General features: G+C 44.9%; 1 protein-coding gene across 1 annotated transcript in view; it reads left to right on the top strand.

Annotated features, from left to right (window-relative positions):
- Positions 1–13,593, top strand: part of EGFLAM (EGF like, fibronectin type III and laminin G domains) — a 194,229-nt gene that overhangs the window by 68,565 nt on the left and 112,071 nt on the right. Inside the window, exons 2-5 of the mRNA XM_070357624.1 lie at positions 117–226; positions 1,634–1,717; positions 5,305–5,331; positions 13,075–13,192. Of these exons, the coding sequence (XP_070213725.1) occupies positions 117–226; positions 1,634–1,717; positions 5,305–5,331; positions 13,075–13,192 (339 nt within the window). The remainder of the gene's footprint in view (positions 1–116; positions 227–1,633; positions 1,718–5,304; positions 5,332–13,074; positions 13,193–13,593) is intronic.

Below are 13,593 nucleotides of genomic sequence, written 5' to 3'. Positions count from 1 at the left end.
GAATCATCTTTCAGTTTGCTCTCCATCTGTAAGCACACACTCTTACATCTTGTGTTAAGTGTACTCATGGTGGGATGCATGAAACTTCTAACACCATCTCTTTTGTTTTGGAGCAGGCAAGGTTGGACCACCTCTTGATATCATACTGGATGCTCTGAACTGTTCAGCTTTCAGCATACAATGGAAGATGCCTAGGCACCCTCCGAGCCCCATCATGGGGTACACTGTGAGTACCTGGGCACAGGGATTTCTCTAGTGGGTGTGTTGGGGGAACTGCACCTCCTTCCCATCATTGCTCCTTCCCGATCTGGCCTCCTAATATCAGCCCTCTCATGTTAGGGGAGCCTCACTCTCCCTCCATGAAACCAGAGGAGATGTTTCCCTTTAAAGGGCCTTTGTAAGTGTCCTGAAAGTCAGTTGGATCTATTGGGTCCTGACTCTGTTCAGTTCAGTTCAGTCAGTTCAGTTGCTCAGTCATATTTGACTCTTTGCAACCCCATGGACTGCAGCACGCCAGGCCTTCCTGTCTATCACCAACTCCCAGAGTTTACCCAAACTCAAGTCCGTTGAGTTGGTGATGCCATCCAACCATCTCATCCTCTGTCGTCCCCTTTTCCTCCTGCCTTCAATCTTTCCCAGCATCAGGGTCTTTTCTAATGAGTCGGTTCTTCGCATCAGGTGGCAAAAGTATTGGAGTTTCAGCTTCAGCATCAGTCCTTCCAAGGAATAAGGGATAGAGGAGCCATCATAGTCAACATGAGAGTCTGAAATGCAGTACTTGGATGCAATCTCAAAAATGACAGAATGACTCTGTTCAGGGATGGGAAAATATAAACTCAATGGAAGACATGCTTCTTGCTCTCCAATTGCCCACAGTCAAATTTGGAGACCAGAGCAGAAACATGGGAAATGATGGGAAGTCACTGTCATCAGTAAGGACAGAATAATGTAAAACCTGAATGAAAGTGATGGGGTGGACAGGTAAAGTGGCGAAGGGGACAGAGAATGCATTTCTACCTCTGAGAGGTGAAAGATTGGTCTTTTAAAAAATATTTTCTTTGAAAAGTGTTTTTAAAAATGAGTGAACGTTTTGAAGTTAAGAGGTTTCAGATAAATTCTTGGAATTCTGAAATCTCTGTGAATATATCCTCACCCCAGGCCCACAAGCCTGCTGGAGCTGAGCTGTCCACTGGGCTGTAAACTCCCCACGAGAACCCAGACCCACTGTTCCCTCCTGTCTCCCGTTCACTAAGGGAGAGAAGACATTTACCAAGCCCTTATCCTGTTGTAATTTTAAAGCAGAGAAATGTATTTCTGGATACAGGTAGACGCAAAAGTGGGAAAATGAAAGACTTCCTGAGAGAATGGTGGTTTCAGAAAAAAACACTGGGAGGTGGGTTGGCCCTCTCTACCCCACTTTACAATGTATCTCTTCCCAGCTTCTACAGGCTTAGGAGTCTGCGACCCCAGCCGGGTATGTCTGATGTTTGCTGACAAAGGGCTAGTGTGTGAGAGGTGAGGCAGCTCACGTCAACACCCGCTGTGGTTGTGAGTGCAGCTCTAGCCTTGGGTCCTCTGTCTGGTGGAGAAGTGTCAGCTCCGCTCTCACGTCGGATGTCTGCCTCTTTTCCAGGTCTTTTACTCTGAGGTCAGCGTAGACAAGTCCCTGCAGGAGCGGTCCTATGGTGTGCCGCCCGGCCTGGATACCCCGACCTCTGTGAGTAGCTCCATCCTGGCAGCCCCCCAAAAGCACACCGTGTGAGTGACATTTCACTGATGTTCAGAAGGATTTCTAATTTGGTGTGTGTGTGTGCCTCTGTATGTATAATAATAACAACTGTTTGTATAATCCTTTGGAATTTAGAATGTCTTTCTTGGCCATAACCCCATCACATACATCTCTATCCTCAGAAAGGCAGCCATGTGAGGAATGTTTCCATGGACTCAGTCCACCCCATTTATCCTGCGAGAAAACAGCCACCTTACAGCTGTTTTTTCCCCCTGCTTCTTTTCTCTATAAAATTCAATTCTGTTTTTTTTTTAAATCTCAATAAAGCTTTATAAATAAATATGACACATTTGTATCTTCTCAACTGCCTGGAGACATAATGCAGAAGAAAATGATGTAATTGGAAATGTATATTCAAATGGTGCGAGTTGTTTGTTTTTCTTCTCCAACCGGCATCCTGTCCTTCCACTAACCAATTGCTGGCTCTTCATCTATTTTCCTTCTGTTTCCTGTCAAGGTCTCTCGGGGTGAATTTCTCTGCCTTAGGCATGTTCTGTTTTCTTTTCTTTCACTTGCTGTCTCCTTCTCCATTCTCCTACAATTAATCTACAGACTAGAGCCCTTTTAATTGCTCTGCAAGGAGTTAGCATCAGTGCCCAGAATACTGCAGCTTTAACAGCACTGGTGATGGAGGTGGTGTCTGTAACTCCTGTCTAGTAAATGCCTGCCGGGCACTGCACCTAGAAACCTACTTGTCATCCGTGATGAGTAACCATCACTTACTGAGAATCTGTCACCTGCCAGCCACGCTCCCTCATGCTTTACATTTCTTTTGCCATTTAATCCTTACAACTATCCTATGACCTGACAAGGATGCTGAGACTCAGAGAGGTGAAGTGACATTCTTCAGATCATACATTAGCAAGTAACAGTTGACTGTAAACCCAGGGCAGACTGCATTCTGAGCCCTGCCCTGGCTATTTTTACCAGAGCACTCATGACTCAAAAAGAAGAGATGCATGTCTTCAGCTTGCTTGTATTTTGCATGCTGCTTTTATTCTCAGACTTTTGCTTAAGTACCCCTCAGTTGCCTCAGAAGCCCTCAGCCCCAGCTTCTGTGGTTTATTCTGTCCTAAGAGGGGCAGTTGGGTTGTTGTTGCTGTTCAGTTGTTCAGTCATGTCCAACTCTGCAACCCCATGGACGGCAGCACGCCAGGCTTCCCTGTCCTTTACTGTCTCCCAGAGTTTGTGCAAAGTCATGTCCATTGAGTCGATGATGCTATCTAACCATCTCATCTTCTGCCCCCACCTTCTCCTTTGGCCTTCAGTCTTTGCCAGCATCAGGGTCTTTTTCAATGAGTTGGCTCTTTCTATCAGGTGGCCAAAGTATTGGAATTTCAGCTTCAGCATCAGTCCTTCCAATGAATATTCAGAGTTGGTTTCCTTTAGGATTTACAGATTTGGTCTCCTTGCAGTCCAAGAGACTCTCAGGAGTCTTCTCCAACACCACAGTTCGAAAGCATACATTTTTTGGCACTCGGCCTTCTTTATTAGTTCTCACATTCGTACATGACTACTGGACAAAACCATAGCTTTGACTGTACAAAACTCTCTGAAAAGTGATGTCTCTGTTTTTTCAATAAACTTTCTAGGTTTGTCATAGCTTTCCTTCCAGGGAGCAAGCATCTTTTAATTTTGTGGCTGCAGTCACCATCCAGTGATTTTTGGAGCCCAAGAAAATAAAATCTGCTACTGTTTCCATTTTTTCTCCATCTATTTGCCATGAAGTGGTGGCACCAGATGTCACGATCTTAATTTTTTTCATATTGAATTTCAAGCCAGCTCTCCTCTTTCACTTTCATCAAGAGACTCTTTAGTTCCTCTTTGCTTTCTGTCATTAGAGTGGTATCATCTGCGTATCTGAGATTGTTAATACTTCTCCTGGGAATCTTGATTCCAGCTTGTGATTCATCTAGCCTGGCATTTTACGTGATTTACTCTGCATATAAGTTAAATAAACAGGATGACAATATACAGCCTTGACATACTCCTTTCCCAGTTTTGAACCGGTCAAGTGTTCCATGTCTATTGCTTCTTGACCTGCATACAGGTTTCTCAGGAGGCAGGTAAGGTTGGACTGTTACTCCCATCTCTTTAAGAACTTTTCAAAATTTGTTGTGATCCACACATTCAAAGGCTTTATTCTTTCCATTAACTATACCTAGGTGTTAGAATATGCTACCAAATTGTAGTATTTGATTACCTTGCTGATTTCAACAAATGTTCACAGTTGCCACTCTGCCCAGGACAGTATCACATATGGTTGCTGTTCTTGGGCAGCTTTTGGGGAAATCACATTTACACTGGGTCTTCCAGGCGGTGCTAGTGGTAAAGAACCCGCCTGCCAATGCAAGAGACGTAAGAGACATGGATTCGATCCCTGTGTAGGGAAGATCCCCTGGAGAATGAAATGCCAATACTGCTCCAGTATTCTTGCCTGGAGAATCCCATGGACAGAGGAGCCTGCCGGGCCACAGTCCATTGGGTGACAAAGAGTGGGAAAACTGAAGTAACTTAGTACATGTTCACACACCTTTACACTAGATAAAACAATTAGAGCAATGTGAGACCAGATTTCATTCACATGCCACTTACCAGACAGACTGAGGTTTTGAAGATAGAGAGATTAGTATAGGAACAAGTGTTCAAGAGGTAAAATCTGGGGCTGAGATTTGAAGCAGGGGCAGTTTCTGGAAAAGGCAAAGAAGACAGGGGACTTTAAATCGTTTGAACCAAGGGACTGAACACTCAAGTGTGCATACCCGTTCTTGTGCTTGTGTGTTTGGGTGGAGTGGGAGGATTGCAGAATACACAGAGTGGAGAGAGGAAATGATGATTAGCGATAAAGGCAATGAGTCAGGAAGCAGGAGGGAAGAGGTCTGGTATAGCAGAGTGGGCTGACATGCATTCAGATTCCTGTATGATAACCAACCTCCTGGGTGCCCTTACTGGGTCTCAGCTTCCTCATCAACAGAACAGGGATTTGAATAGGGTCTGTATCATGGGTAGTGTGTCTGTGGTTCCCAGCCTGTGTACTATGGTACTCCAGGGCTCTGCAGCAAACTCACAGGGGCCTTGTGGAATATTTGAATGTTGCACGGGAAATAGCAACATCTGTGTAAACTTCCACTACCAAATCTTTGGGGTATAACTATTGAATAAACGGAACTGTTAGGGAGTTTTTTCTGGAGGATTTTCTGGTGCTGCTAATCCAGTATTATTTTATCCTGAGAACAGAAAAAGTTTGGGACCCTCTGTACTCGCATCATCCTACAGCATAAGGATGTTGTGGACATTAAACAAGGTCATGGTCATAGAACCCTCAGCACCACACCTGGCGCAGAATAAGAACTGAGTGAGGGTTCGAGAGAATTCACATTGCCAAGGTGTGCGTTTGCTGCCCTTGACTGTACATGGCAGAAGGGCAGCTACTCTACGGGTTCATTTTAGTTCCTGCAAGCTTTACTTTCCTCTCCTTTTCATATTGTTTGTTTTTTTTTTTTTCTCCTCTCCAGGGACGATTGGATCATCAGATGATTTTTGTAAGTATGCTTCAAAAAGTTAAACCCTTGCCCCAACCCAGGAGTCAGGGGGTCTCTTTTCATCAAAATGTCGATTTTTCCTGCATCTTCCTCATCGATTAAGGCCCACAGAGAGTGCTTGGTTCTAGTGGAAGCAGCAAAGGCTGGGTATACGGGTGAATTTTTAATCATTTAGAAAGAAATGGCTTATATTTCACCTGGAAGAGTAAAGTTAAAAGCAATATTTTTAAAGTTTGAAGTAATTTAAGTTCTGCTCCCAAAGTGAAAAAGATTGAAAAGGAGAGAAAATATTTCAGTCAGCAAGCCCTCCTGCAGGAAGTGCTCCCTGACCTCCCCTTCTTCTTTCCTCACTTAACAATTCTAGATCTTGTTAATGAGACCTGACTGGGTACCCAAACCTGGCTGATTGACTTTCTGGACTGATTACCAAACAGAGGATTGGGTTGACAAATGGTTAGTCTGATTCAAATGAAGAATTGACCAAAATAACCTGGTGGTTGCTGCTGCTGCTGCTAAGTCGCTTCCGACTCTGTGCGACTCCATAGACGACAGCCCACCAGGCTCCCCCGTCCTTGAGATTCTCCAGGCAAGAACACTGGAGTGGGTTGCCATTTCCTTCTCCAATGCATGAAAGTGAAAAGTGAAATTGAAGTCGCTCACTTGTGTCCGACTCTTAGCGACCCCCTGGACTGTAGCCCACCAGGCTCCTCCGTCCCTGGGATTCTCCAGGCAAGAGTTCTGGAGTGGGTTGCCATTGCCTTCTCCATAACCTGGGAGAGTAGGTGGAATTCCGATATTTTCTTTGGTACTCTGCCTATGTAAAAGCTTCTGATTTGGTTAGCATTTGGTATCCACACTTTTTAATCCCATGGACAGAATAACCTGGTGGTCTATAGTCCTGAGGGTTGCAAAGAGGTGGACACGACTGAAGCAACTTAGCACCCATGCACACACATCAGTTAAAAATTATTTGAATATATACCAGAGTACCAATATATGTATGTATTTGTAAATTATATATCTGCTACTCTACTAATATATTGTGTACATTCTAAAATCCTACCAAATTTTAAATGAGGAGATAAAATAGAAATAGAAAGTTCTTACATTTTCTTTGGGTATGTTAGTAAATTTTTGTCTTGCTAACTAAGGGGGAATAAACTATCACCCTGCCGTGGATTTCACTGGTCTGGCTGACCCAGAATAGTGATGCTATTTGGGTCTTACCCAAGGTTAAGGGATAAAGCAGACAGGAATCATGGGACTTGCATCTAGTCCCAGCTCAGTCACTAGAACGGGGGTAACCGTGGGAAAGTCTCTGAGCCTCTGTAAACATCTCTTGACTGTAAAACAAAGGGGCTGGTTAGTAATGGTTTCCACCTGGGGGTTTCTTTGTTCCCTGTGGCATATGGAAACATCTGGGCATTCTAGTGATCAAGCCTCAGGGATACTGACTGTCCTGCGATTAAGGGTAGATCCATACGAGGGAGGTTTGTTCAGCCCCAAAGCAAATGCTGCCCTTCTTGCAAAACCCTGAATGATACTCTTTCTGTGACCACTCAGGAAATGGAAATCCTTCCAACTCTTCCCCCGACTCTGGCCTGCCCTGCCTTCCTTGCGACCTTTGAAAGAAGGCTGTTTGGGAGATAACCCTTTTCTATTTCCCTATAGGAAATGCCCTCCTGTAGGGACCACCTGACCAGACTAGGGAACAAGACAACATCCAACTTCATTTCTGGGAACAAATGACTTGGTTTTCCAGTAGTAGGAAAAAAATACAGCATGAATGGGGTTAAAGGTGAGATCTGATTCAGGGTCAGAGATTTAAGTTCAGAACCATTTAATATAGTTTCATCATTGCAGAGGGAACAGGGATTCAGTTAAGAAGAGTCCTGTCTTTTCAGGGGCTCCTCTTACATAGCTATCCAGGTTGTTTTTGTACATTGGGTATAGTATGAAGTAGAATGAAAGTTTAGCGGTCCCCAAACCCAAGGGTTGGAGAAGGAAATGGCAACCCACTCCAGTATTCTTGCCTGGAGAATCCCATGGACGGAGGAGCCTGGGGGGCTACAGTCCACGGGGTCGCAAAGAGTCGGACATGACTGAGCGACTTCACTCATTCAAACCCAAGGGTAAAGGGTGGCACAAGGGTAAAGAATCCTCCTGCCAATGCAGGAGACGCAAGTTCAATCCCTGGGTCAGGAAGATCCTCTAGAGGAGGGCATGGCAACCCACTCCAGTATTCTTGCCTGGAAAATTCCATGGACAGACAAGCCTGGCGGGCTATGGTTCATAGGGTCGCAGAGTAGACATGACTGAGTGCACAGGAGCATGAGACAAACACAAAATCCAGTTATTCTGCAGCAGTGCACCCATCTTTGCTCTCTCTCTAAGGAAAGGATGGGAGGGCCAGAGGAGGCTGGAATTCATTCAGGCTTCTACTCCAAGAAAGCAATTTCTTTTTCTTTGTTTTTCACCGTTGTGTGCAGAAAGAGGTCCAAGAGAGAGAAGTATTTTGACTCATTTTCAAACTTCCATAAGACAACAAAACACTTTGTTTTTCTACTTTGAAAAGGGTATATTTAGCATCTTATCTAGTTTGATGCAAGGCTGAAGTAGTTGCCATGAGACATTTAAGGACAGCAGTAGAAAGATTTGTGGAATTTTATGCAGCATTTTACTAAAGAATTCAAGGGTTATCACAAGTCATACTCTTCTGAGGGATTCCATTCGGAAGGAGAGATGGAAGAGGAAGAAGAGATGGTCAAAGCACTGGCTCCAGCTTCTCCTTTAATAACCCCAGCTACTCAGTCCCCTTGACCTCACTCCCTTATGCTCACCTACCAGCCTGTCCGCTCAGGAAAAGACCAGAAAATACTGGAAATAGTTTCTGGGAGGGTAACACTTCGCCTTTCAGAATATACCTGGGCTAAAGGTCATACTAGTAATTCCATGTCTAACAAAAAATTTAGTTGTTTTTTCATCCACGTTAAGAACTTCTATTACTGTAATTTCCCTTGATTTTTAATGATCACTTTTACATTTCTGATAGCATAAATTTCTTTGTTTACAGATAAAATAATCTGATCTTCAGTGTTTATATTATAAATTTTTGTTCATTAAATATTATTTAATATTTTTCACTCATGTATTATCCGATTAGAACTTTGTCCTTGGAGTCAAACAAAGCAGGGTTCAAATCCCCACTATGCCATTTAATAAATATACAACCTAGAGCAAATCATTCACTTTTTCAGAATTCAGTTTTCCCCTCTGGAAATGAAAATAAGAGTGATACCTACCTCACAGGGCTGACGGAAGAATTAAATCAGGCTCTGTATGTTTCTGGAGCAGAGAAAACACTCAATAAATGGTAATTAATGGTAGCTGTGTTTGGTATTGACGCATAGCTAATATCTGCAGTAGTCTATAAAACTGCATCACCACCCCCATACTTCATACAGGGTAATAACTTCACGGGAGAAAAGAATCCTAAAGCAAAAGCCTGTGAGAGCGTTGGATTGGTTTGAAAGTGTATTTCTGCTTCTCTGGGGAAAAACTGGGAGTGGTGGTTGGGAGAGGAGGGAGACAGCGGTCTTGTTACACCTGCTGCCTCCAGCCTCTTCACCACCCAACTTGCCGTGCACCAGGAGACAGATGGTAGGACTGGGATGCACAGATGCAGAGAATTAGAGCAAGGGCAAGGGTGGGGCCGTGGGGCTGGGAAGACAGCACCATATGTTCAACAAAGACCCTTCATGCAGTTACATGGAGGATGGAGTCGTTGGGGAGAGAAGGGACGGAAGATGGGAGACACACACCCACCCCTGGAGGCTGTAGAAATGGCCCAAGTAAGGATTCAAGGGAAATGAAAGGAGGAAGCAGGTACAAAAGGCAGGTGGATGTGGCTGGGGACAGATTGATAAAAGGAAGTCAGCCTTGTCTCTGTATTACTAACTCCAGGTCTAGGGCAGAGATATAGAAGCTGATAATCCAGTTGGAGGGGTTATGAGGAGAAGCTGGTTCTTGATGAGGTAATCTGTTTATGTCAGACATCTTGGTTTCATATCTTTCATTCACTCACTAGTTCATTTATTCATTCATCATAAAAGCATTGCTTGAAAATTTGCTCCATGTCTGGTAATGCTGTTCTAAGCTTTGGCACGCCAGAGGAATACGAACTTGTCTTGTGCCCTCAAGTGGGTGGGGAGAAGGTGACCAATAAGCAATTACAGTCTAAGGTGAGTGTTGCTACGTTGAGGTACACCAGGGGCACCAGGGAAGCACAGAGGAGGGACACCCACCCAGACTGGGGTCGGGGGCCAGAGAAATGAGGTAATGTCTCAGTTGAACTGAGTCATGAAGGATGAGCCAGGCAGACATGGAGAGAAGGGCATTTCTCATAGAGGGGGCCGCAGGTTCAAAGGCCCCGAGGCAAGGAATTGAATGGCATAAATTTGAGCCCTGCCAAGTTCTTCAGTGTGACTGGAATGCAGAATGTAAGGAAGGAAGGTGGCACGAGATGATGCTGGAAGAATAACCAGGGGGACGCAAAGATGGTATCGTATTTGGGGTTTAAGAAAATTGCTCTAGCAGTGTGGAGTCCAGATTGGATGTGCAGAAAGTATTGGAAGCTGGGAGAGTCAGAGGCATTGCCGTCATTATGGGGACTTGGACTTAAATGGCTGTGAAGATGAAACTATATGGACAGATTCATGTGATGTGAAAGAGTATTGGTACTCGATTGAATGATGGTTAGACAGCATGGGTGAACAAGTGTTGAGAATTCCTGGTTTGGGTAATGAGAGAGAGAACACAACAGTGAAGCAGTTTTTGTTTTGATTTTGGTGGCTGGAGGAGGAGTGGTTAGGTGAGCTTTGGTTATGTTGAACTTGAGTTGCGTGGTTGTTGAGTAGAGAAGCTCAAGAGGCAGTCATAAGCTCATGACTGGGGATGAAGAGGCAGCTTAGAGCTGGGGATGGAGGGAGGTGTCGTTCGAAGGTGCCAGAAGCCAAGGGAGTAGTAGATGAGCTTGCCTAAACAAGGCTACAGAGTGAGAGGAGATGGTGAGGGGTGAACTTCTGGGAAAGACCAGCACCGAAGGGGCCAGCAGAGAATGGGGAGTGGGCGAGGGATACTTGAAAAGAGAAACCAAAGAAGTAGAAAGAGACAGGAGGAACAGACACAGTTTCCAAGGGAACCGAGAGATTTAAGAGGCAAGGGTGGGTCACAGTATTGAAAGCTGCAAAAAGTCGAGTAAAGATGGAGACATCCCCACTTGGTGGGCCGCAGAGTTGTTGTGGCGACTGTGGTAGAAACATCTCAGTCGTTTACAGTGAGGAGAGGCCAGATGGGAGCAGGGTGAGGAGGGAACAGGAGGTGAGGAAGTGGAGACAACTTCTTCAGGAGGGTTGTATCTCTGGAGGGGTGACAGGGGCGCATGTGTGGTGGTGAAGAACTGATTGCTTTGAAGATGAGAGTGACTTGAGCACAGTAATGAAGGATCTGGTAGGTAAGGGAGAGGTTGGAGATACAGGAGGAAGAGAGGAGGGGAGACAGGTGGAACTCACAGGTGAGGCAAGCCCAGGACCAGTGGGTCACAAACCTGGCTGCCCGTATTAGCATCGCCTGGAGAGCTTTAAACAGACTCAGGCCTGCCCCCTGAAGTTCTGATTTAAGCGATCTGGAATAGAAACTAGCATTGGTATTTTATTTTTAGATCTTTGAATGATTTTAAAATGCTTTCAGGGTCAAGGGCTACTATAGTAAGTATTCAATAATTATTTGTTGAATCTTTTTAAAAAGTTTTGTTGATCAGTTGATTAGTTCTCCTTATCAACAATGAATATTTAGTCATTTGCAGGGGATGTTGTGAAGAGATATAAGACAGGATGCCTGCTCTCAAGTGGCTTGTAATCCCATGGGAGAAATAGTAAACATTTTAATATATGAAAGTGCTAATTAAGTTGCGTGACACTTAGTGGGTAAGATTGAGTCTGTGTGGTCGGTGTCAAGGGGATATTTGGGCCTCAGAGAAGTGGTAGGACCTAGGTAAGTGGAGAAGAGGAGGCGTTTCAGTGTCCAAGACAGTAATCATTACAATCCTGTTTCTTGAGGATGGCCTTGGAACCAGTGACTTTACATACATTGCCCCAAATGCTGTAACTGTGCAAGATAGTTATCCATCATCCCCATTTACAGAGGAAGAAACTGATGCTCTGGGTATTTAATGTGAAGGCCACAGCTAACAAAAAGTGTCAGAGTCAGGATTCAAGCCCAGGACTGATAGATTCCATGTCTGTATCATTTTCACTACAATGTGCTGAGACCAATGTGCCCTAGGCTCCCACTTATATAGCACTGAAGACTCCAGTTGGGGCGTCCCTGGTGGCTCAGATGGTAAAGAATCCACCTGTAATGCAGGAGACTTGGGTTTGATCCCTGGGTCAGGAAGATCCTGTGGAAAAAGATTGGCTACCCACTCCAGTATTCTTGCCTGGAGAGCTCCATAGACAGAGGAGCCTGGAGAGCTACAGTCCAGAGCATCGCACAGTCAGACACGACTGAGCGACTGAGCACACAAGCACACACAGGCCTCAAGATGGAGTGAGTCCACTTCAACTGGGGCTTCTTGGTCAAGGCTTCTGTGCAGGTGAAGTTCACAAACACATGTTCCTCATCAGTCCTCGTGGTTTGCAACATGAAAGTGTTAGTCGCTCAGTTATGTCCAACTCTGCGACCCCATGGACTGAAGCCTGCAAGGATCCTCTGTCCATGAGATTCTCCAGGCAAGAATCCTGGAGTGGGTAGCCATGCCCTTCTCCAGAGGATCTTCCCAACCCAGGGATCAAACCCAGGTCTCCAGCACTGCAGGCAGGTTCTTTTCCATCTGAGCCACCAGGGAAGATCCCACCATGACCCACCAGCAGCATCACTTGGGAACTTCTTTGGAATGCAGATTCTTAGACTGCTTCCCAGACTTACTGAATCAGAAACCCTGGGGGCCAGGCTTAGCAATTTGTTTTAAGAAACCCTCATGGTGATTCTGATGCAATTTGGGAACCAAAGTTTGAGTCCCTCCTTTATGGATGCAAATCAAGACCTCAGTTTGCTGTTGTGGCTAGTACCTGAGCATCAGTGATATGCAAATGCAAAGAAAGGGCTGGGGGATTCCAACCCTGGAAAAGATCCTTACCTGAATTCCAGCAGCCTAGTACTCTTATTGAAGAACTCAGATGTTAAGAGCAACAGCTGATAAGGTGAATGAGTCCTAGTTCTAGGACAGTGTATATATTCCAATAAAACATAATTCACTAGTCTTCGGAAATACATCATGATGCTTTTCTCTTTGCAAATTAAAATACTTGGCCAATCCTAGAGAAAGCAAACGACTTCCCAGGTAGCTCTAGTGGTAAAGAACCTGCCTCCGAATGCAGAAGACACAAGAGACGTGAATTTGATCCCTGGGTCAGGAAGATCTCCTGGAGGAGGGCACAACAACCCACTGCAGTATTCTTGCCTGGAGAATCCCATGGACAGAGGAGCCTGGCGGGCTACAGTCTCTAGGGTTGCACCGAGTCAGACATGACTGAAATGACTTGGTACACATGCACACAGAGAAAGCAAAACAATCTCCCAAGCAAATTTCTCAAGGGCCTCAAGATGCAGCCCTCATGGAAATTGTCTGGTTGGCCTCAAAGGAACTTCTGATCATTGATACATTTCATGTTTGGTCATGTACAGGAGGAAGTGATTGGAGATTTGAAACCAGGCACTGAATACCGCGTGAGCATGGCAGCTTACAGCCAGACTGGCAAAGGGCGGCTTAGCTCTCCTCAGCATGTTACTACTTTGCCCCAAGGTAAAATGGGTCTGATTCATTAATAATAAGAACTGTTATTTAGGGCTATTCATTCATTCCTCCATTCAGATATACCAATGAGGACCGACTCTGTGCCAGGCTACACTAGGCTCTGGGAATTCAGTGGTGAACAAAACAGGCACAGCCCCTGCCCTCTTAAAACTTAGCAGGATGGGTCAAGATATTATCTATTTAGTGTGTGGCCATAGATAATGACAAGTGTTTTCCAACATGATATAAGATCTTCTTTTGTAAGATCCGATATAGAGGTGCAGTAAGAATTCCCTAAGGACGTAACTGCTAAGTAGACATCTGATAAGTAAGTGGGAATTAAGAAGGTGAGGAAGAGGGGTGGGAAAAGAGATTTTACAGGCCAGGGAAATCTAACAAGTGCTCACTGA

The sequence above is a fragment of the Bos mutus genome, chromosome 20, assembly GCF_027580195.1.
Source record: "Bos mutus isolate GX-2022 chromosome 20, NWIPB_WYAK_1.1, whole genome shotgun sequence".
NCBI classification, from domain to species: Eukaryota; Metazoa; Chordata; class Mammalia; order Artiodactyla; family Bovidae; genus Bos; species Bos mutus.
The sequence above is the reverse complement of the archived record's forward strand: the minus strand, read 5'-3'. Positions and strand labels throughout refer to the sequence as shown.